This window comes from Meleagris gallopavo, unplaced genomic scaffold, assembly GCF_000146605.3.
Source record: "Meleagris gallopavo isolate NT-WF06-2002-E0010 breed Aviagen turkey brand Nicholas breeding stock unplaced genomic scaffold, Turkey_5.1 ChrUn_random_7180001926426, whole genome shotgun sequence".
In the NCBI taxonomy this organism is placed as follows: Eukaryota; Metazoa; Chordata; class Aves; order Galliformes; family Phasianidae; genus Meleagris; species Meleagris gallopavo.
In genome coordinates this window covers 1-7,100 of record NW_011188729.1, presented here as the reverse complement: position 1 = coordinate 7,100, position 7,100 = coordinate 1, and the positions used below count along the sequence as shown (strand labels likewise).

General features: G+C 40.7%; 1 protein-coding gene across 1 annotated transcript; it reads left to right on the top strand.

Moving 5' to 3' along the window:
- Nucleotides 1-53: 53 nt before the first annotated feature.
- Nucleotides 54-7,014, top strand: LOC104916645. The gene is made up of 5 exons (XM_010727665.2): nucleotides 54-245; nucleotides 1,320-1,410; nucleotides 2,654-2,791; nucleotides 5,483-5,637; nucleotides 6,262-7,014. The coding sequence occupies exons 1-5, from the start codon at nucleotides 109-111 to the stop codon at nucleotides 6,500-6,502; spliced, it is 762 nt and encodes a 253-aa protein (XP_010725967.2). The 5' UTR covers nucleotides 54-108; the 3' UTR covers nucleotides 6,503-7,014.
- The last annotated feature ends 86 nt before the right edge of the window (nucleotides 7,015-7,100 follow it).

The following is a 7,100-nucleotide window of genomic DNA, read 5'->3' as shown; positions in this document are numbered from 1 at the left end:
TTTTGAAATGCATCCATGTTTTTGTGTTTTTTTTTGTTTTTGTTTTTTTTGTTTTTTGCTTGTTTTTGTTTTTTTTCCCCCCTTTCTAGCTTATATAAGGCTTTTGCAATGGAAGCAGGTTTTGGGGAGTTCCATTTGTATCTGAGGCCAGTGCAATTTGAATCTGCTGTTCACAAGGAGAAAGCAGACCATCTGCCACCAACATTTATTACCTCTCTCCTGGAAGATGACAGCTGTGTTGACAGGTAGACTGAATTCTTTGTGTTTCAGAGAACATAGTCTTTTCTAGATTGGATGTGATCAAGTCTTCAAATAGATTAGGCTCAAATATAAAAACTTCAATGCATAAAACATACAAAATTATTCAGGTAAGAAATGTAAAATGCTACATGATTTGTTTCTTTTTCTATAGAGTTTGAGATCAGATATTTCTAATTTGAAGCCATTGAGCAGTGAAAGCAAGGAGGCACTGAATTTACATGTAACTGTAACTGGAACTAAAATGCATTCTCTTCAAAGCAGAGGATGCATAAAAGGGAATCTTTACTCTTTAAGGAGTTCATATGTATGTTTGTATTTGCGTATATATGTGTATAGCAAATACATGTACATAGACAATATACACGTTTGTATATCACATACACACTTTGTTTATTTGTGTGTTTTAGATCAAGCTTTAAGATGAAGAAAGGCAACAACTCGTGAATTTTCTTACTAAATTTAGGAAGGGTATTCCTGTCATTCCCTATTGCTAACATAGGTAAAAGGGCTCTCTTTTTGCCTCCGTGTGTACCACTTGCAGTCATGTGCTATTATTTGCCTCCCATTCACTTGTGTAGATGCTTACTTGCTGCAGAAATCTGTTTCTGCAGATTTCAGTTTAGTTTAGCAATTGCAAGCAACCTGGAATGAAATTTCAGCTGTGAATTGCACTGTGGGCAAGGGTGGACATCAGAGTACAGGAGATAGGACAGCACAAAAAAGAGGAACCAATGGGAGACCAATAAGATATCAGCACAATAAACAAGCAGATTTTTCACTGGTTTAGACCAAGCTTACCTAGGAGAAGATGGAGAATCATTGTAAACCACAAAAAATCATGGGTTATAATCTTTTCTTACAAAACTACTTCCAAAAAGTAAAGCAACATTCTAAGATCACCAATTTAGGAACTAGAGTGACAGATTTCCTTATGTAATCTAAATGTAAAGAGTAAATAAACAGAAAGTATTTCTGAACTAATCACTATTTTCCTTTCACCCTTAGTTTGGCTTCTTTCTGTGGTGTACTTTGTGTTTATAAAAAATCTTCTATTGCAGATATATTCCAAGTAGCTTACCATTAAGCATTCAAGAGATCGACAGTCACGTTGGAAAATTTAGTTTCAGGACGAGACATGGTATTATGCAGGTGAATGAATTAATTTGCAGAATAAGCAAAAAATATGTATTATGTTGTCATTTATTCACTGGGTAGGTAAGGGCCTCAGTCATGTGTTTGCTAGATGCTATAAACTTCTCTACAAAAACTTCTTGGTTTTTGAATGAAAATACTGTTTTATAAAGTGATTTTAGTATGGCTTAATACAGGAATCCTTGCTGAGGTTAAACTCTTTAAGTCAACAAAGTTTTGTCTGAGGAAGTTTATTAAATGAAGCAGGATGGATGTGTGTGGCTGTGCACACAAAGGGTAACAACACTAGATGTAGAGAGTTCTCTGAAGGAAGAAAATGACTTTAGTCTTCAATACCATCTTGTATACTTAGTCCTTTCCTCTATTGTATGAGTGTGTAAAACCAGTATTGCACAGTGCCAGGCCATGGAGCTTTCTTTTTCTGCCCAGGGAGGTGGTGGAATCACCATCCCTGTAGGTTTTCAAGAAACATCTAAATGTGGCACTGAGGGGCGTGGTTAGTGGGCATGGTGGCAATGGATTGGCAGTTGGACCAGATCTATTTCAACTGTAATGATTCTATAAAAATTCTATGATTCTTTAAAATTCTCCTCAAAATTTTCTTTCCATTAACTCACTCATTACCTGTACTCTATAGCATGTAATTATGAATCTACCAAAGAAAATTTAAGTTCTTTACAGGGAGAGTGGTGAGGTGCTGGAACAGGCTGCCCAGAGAGGTTGTGGATGCCCCGTCCCTGGAGGTGTTCAAGACCAGATTGGATGGGGCCCTGGGCAGCCTGGTCTAGTATTAAATGAGGAGGTTGGTGGCCCTGCATGTAGCAGGGGGGTTGGAGCTTGATGATCCTTGAGGTCCCTTCCAACCCTGGCCATTCTGTGTGATTCTGTGTGAAAATCAGATCTGTTTTATTTACTATCTACTCTTTGCCAGCCTGTCTGCATTTACTGCGTGCTCTGGTAACATCATGATTTGCAGAGCAGATCTGAGAATAAAGCCTACTAAATGTAAGTGATTTAACTGTTTTCTCAATCTCTGCATTTAGTCATGTTTCAGTGATAACTACATATACAAATATAATAGAATGCTCTCCCTTTCTCCCTTCGTTATACTAAATTGAGCCGAAGTTATACAAGACAAAGTGATGTCTGTAAAGCAACTTTCCTTCAAAACTGTAGAGGCAATGCCTAATAAATACTTCATGCATAAAATGAAAATATCTTGTGTTTTCACTCTCCTAAGCTCTTGTGTCCATCTGGAATAAAGAACATGCAACTTATCCTTGCCTGCCAGGTCATTCAGAAAAATGCTCTTTTGGCAGCTGTTCAGCAAGCCTCCTTTTGTTACCTGGTGCAGTTTACCCACTCCCTGGACATAAAGGTTAGTAACACCCTCTTCCTCAAATTGCACTATTAATGAGTTTTGTCAAACTTAGCCCAAAGAAGGCACCTGTTAATCCTGCTTGTAATCAATTGCATGGTAATCCTGTGCGACACTCAGAATAGCATCACCGATGACTGAAGGAACTGCTGTGATTGTCTATTAGCATATGACATAAAAATAAATGGTATCACATCAGGGACTTTATTTAAAGTCTATTAGTTGGGTAATTTGTGAAGCATAGCTAAAAATATAACTCAAGGTAGGTCTGAAAGAGATTGGAGATGAATTGGATTCAAAATACACTGATTAAATCTCATAACCTGTAATATGCAGAAAGGCTAGCAATCACAATTTGACCTTGAAATATGTACTTTTCTGGGATGGTGATACCATCATCTCCTGCTGTTTGCATTTTTCCTGTCTTCTGAAAATAGAAATATGGTCAGCAGTCTTTCAAATGGGAAATATTTATGCCAGCCTGATGCCGTAATGTTGGTTTAAAAGAAATCTGCTGGGTCACCAGCCATTAATCTTCCTCATCTTACATTACGCATCATTTTATGTTTCTTATGTGAAGCTCAGGTGCTACTCTTGCTTCACACATGATACATTGATGTACAGCTCTGTGGTGCATTTTTTATGCAGGTATTTCTCTTCCAGAGATAGCTATTACAGCTAAGCAAATTTGAACTTAGTAGTTTTGAACTTCTAAGGTAAATAGAGATTCTTTAGGTCTTCTCTTGCCTTTTCTGTGCTTACACTGACATCCCTTTCCAAGCTCCTTAGGACACACTCCCCCAGTCCTGTCTTGTCTTGCATCCATATGGTCCCTTGTCACCTAGCAGTAACCTCAGCCCTTTCCTATATATCAGAAGTGCCTGCGTTCGCTGTAGAGCTGGGCAGGAAGTGCTTTGTTTTTGGCAAGTTTGTAGCGGTGTACATGCTGACTGCCAGAAACCCAGTGGGAGATGAGCAGGCCAAGTAAAATGGCAAGTGATCAAACTCTCCTTCCCTTTTCCAGGGGAAGGATGGTTCCTCTCTAACTGGATGCTGATTTTGCAAAACTGGAAGGAACTTTACACCATTCAGACTTCTTCTATCAAATGTATTTAAAATTATGCAGAAGGTTCAAAAGTTGTTAGAGATATCTTGAGTAGGCAAAGGCAACCAAGGTAAAACATTTCCCATGTGACTAGTTTCTTAGTAAGTTTAAAAAGGACAAATATACTTGGCTCCCTGTTGTCTCATTTTGGGTCATTCAGAGCAGTGTGGGGAGAAAAGGAAAAGATGTATTATGCTATTGTAACTTGCAAGCTCCTGAGCACAAACTGCCATTCCTAGAGTAATACACAGAGTATAGTACCATTATATTTTCTTTCCTTACAAGTAAGAGTGCTCCTAAGGCCAAAACTCACCCTAGAGATTTTAAGCTTCTTGGAACAAAGTTGTTTCTTGGCTGCTCCACAAAGGAGGACAGTGATTCGTCAGTGACGCAGCAGAGATCCATCATTCCAAACAAGCTGAGGTCTTGACAGCAGCCCAGGAAACTGCTCAGTACAATGCTGGCAAAGCTGTCTCCATGTTGCTGAGCAGGAACCCTTTACACAACAGACTGATCTTGTGGAAATCTGGGTAGCACCCAGGCTACATCCTTGGCGTAGCTGGCTGTGCAGCCTCCCAGGGCGTTTTTGGACCAGCTTGTTGGACTGAAGAGGCCATGGTCTTGTTGGTCCCTGGTTTCCATTCCCTCTCAAGTGTGAGATTTTCTGGTTAATTTCTAATCAGATCTTGTGGCACTGAAATCCTCTGTGGAACTGAGCAGCTCCAACCTTGGTTTCCTTCCCAAATCAATCTTTGATTCTTTTGTCAGAAATGACACTGCCCATGTCTGTCCATTTATTTCTAAGGCACGTATATTCCCTGTGCACAGTGAAGTGGGAAGAATCATTCTTGGGGTAAGAAGTCAGTTTTCTACTAGAACAGAGCAAAGGTGTTCTTGATCAGATCCATCTGCAGGCCGGCATTACTGTGAGTCAGGGTAGTACTTAGTTAGGAGAAGGGACTCAATAAACACTCAACATGTGGCTTTTTTGTGTTTTTCTTTCTTCTGGTTTCTCCCTACTCAAATGGCAATAGTTTTTCTTGACTTGCAGGGGAAGTGTGCTTCTTTAGCTTCTTTGCAACTAATAGGAAAACCAGAGAAATCTGGACCATGCTGTGCCAATTTTGAAATCAGACATTAATTACTTAGAAAACTACCACTTGTTCTTTCTTGAAAATTAGAATTGTGGTTTTGTTTTTTTTGTTTCCTTCATAACAGGATCTATTGGGAGTGCTCAAGGGGAAGCAAAATCATTTCCCCTACAAGCAGTGTGGGTATGGAACTATTTGTACGTATTTGAAAAAGCAAATATTTAGGAGTATTCATATTTTATTTGTAGCTGATTGGATGTCAAGAATGTTGTCTGATTTATAAATAGAGTACTGCCTCTGACTGTGCTGCCTCTACAGCTTCATTATGCCTGTGTTCCATGAGAAATGTTTCTCTTCTGTGACTTTCAGTGATCCCAGTGAATTATTATACCATAAAGTTAGGGTAAATGAGAGCATGCAGCATTGCAAATTTACCTTGAAGAGCTGCCATTCTTTATGAGAGCTAGTACAACATTTATATACTTGATATTTTAGGAAGGAAATGTAAGTCTAACAAGTCGGAGCGGTTCAGCAAGTGGAAGAAATTCTGTATCTGGGAGCCAAGCAGAGGATCAGCTACTGCCAGCACCCACGCCAGCCACATCATTTTCTCTTGGGCGTTCTTCAGATTTATACCAAGCCTTTCACAGGTATTTGTTACAGACTGGCCAAGCCCTATCACTGGTAGGGGTTGGTCTAGTGTATGTGCAAATCCAGAGCACATCCTGCTTTACATTCCACTGGTCATTGGCAGTAACAAAAGGTAATGGTCAATCACAAGAACACAGTCCTAGGCACCCCACTTCTTGGTGTGGACCAGTCTGAGCATTACGATCCTTTAACCATACCCTATCAATGGGACTCAGGCTTAACATCAGATCCTGTGGAGATCCTGTTGTTTAAAGCAGGAAATCCGAACATCTTGGGGTTTCTAAACATCAGTGTCCTTACACTTGACAACATTGCAAAATTATGAGACATATTAAGTGGGCCAAAAGGCAGCCATTTAATACTGTGCTACTTCTCCTGTAGAGCAGAGCCTGGTCTTCATGGTCATGTGCCCACCTACTCACCCCCAGGGCTCATCTTGTCTCTGGTAGCTGCTCCAGAAAATCTACTGCATTTATATCTGTTGTGTAAAACGAGCAGTAGAGTGAATAATGTTGGAGAAGTTGTGTCTGATCTAGCAAAGTCATTTGAGCAGTTCAAGTTACACTTAGGAACCTTCTGAGAGGGGATTCTTCTGAGCTCTCATGCTCTTTTTTCCTTGTCAGGCCTCCAGAAGCTTTTGTTTCCATTCAGCTGGAGAAACTAGGGCCCCGAGATATGATGCTGAACACTTTCATCCATAAGAAAGAAACGCAGGGCAGCAGAATGCAAAACCCTGTAAGTACCTCAAGAGGTTTAGCCTTTTTGAGAGAGACTGCTGATTCCTGGTGCAAAGGCAAAGCAGTACCTTTAAGATTGTACTATACTTACTCTGAGCTTACTTTAATGAGGAAGATATTCTGTTAAGGCACCCTTCTGAGCATAGAGCACCCCATTGTGATCACCTGCCTCGTAACACAGCTGCCTGTGTGGTCTAGGAAAAGCTGCGGGGAGTCCTATGGGTTCCATTTGTTTCTCTGTGAAGGGGCTTTGGGGGTCAGCAACTACCTTGCAAGTGGCCAAGTACAAATGGGCTGTCTTAGCACTGGTTAGCAGTTCATGATGGTATATGGGGAGGAGGAGGCTACAAAGCTGGGACATGGCAGGTCAGGCTCAGGGCTGCAGCCTCACAGCATCAGTAGTGAGTGACTTGAAGGCCCATGGAGAGTGGCTTTGAGTTGTGCCGCATGGAAGTGGAGGAGAGAGCCCAGCAGTTGTATTGTAGAGGTGGAAATGGCAAATTTTCACAGAATCATAGAATCATTAAGGTTGGAAAAAACCTCTAAGATCATCTAGTCCAACCACCAGCCCATCTCCATCGTGCCCACCAACCATGTCCCTGAGTGACATGTTTCTTGAACATGTTCAGGGACGGGGACTCCACCACCTCCCTGGGCAGCCTGTGCCACTGCCTCACCACCCTTTCTGAGAAGAATTTTTTCCTAATATCCAACTTGATTTGTCT

Coding starts and splice junctions, on each gene's coding strand:
- LOC104916645 (XM_010727665.2), top strand. CDS start 109: ATGGAAGCAGGTTTTGGGGAGTTCCATTTGTATCTGAGGCCAGTGCAA. Junction 246..1,319: donor GATGACAGCTGTGTTGACAG/GTAGACTGAATT, acceptor CTTCTATTGCAG/ATATATTCCAAGTAGCTTAC. Junction 1,411..2,653: donor CGAGACATGGTATTATGCAG/GTGAATGAATTA, acceptor CACTCTCCTAAG/CTCTTGTGTCCATCTGGAAT.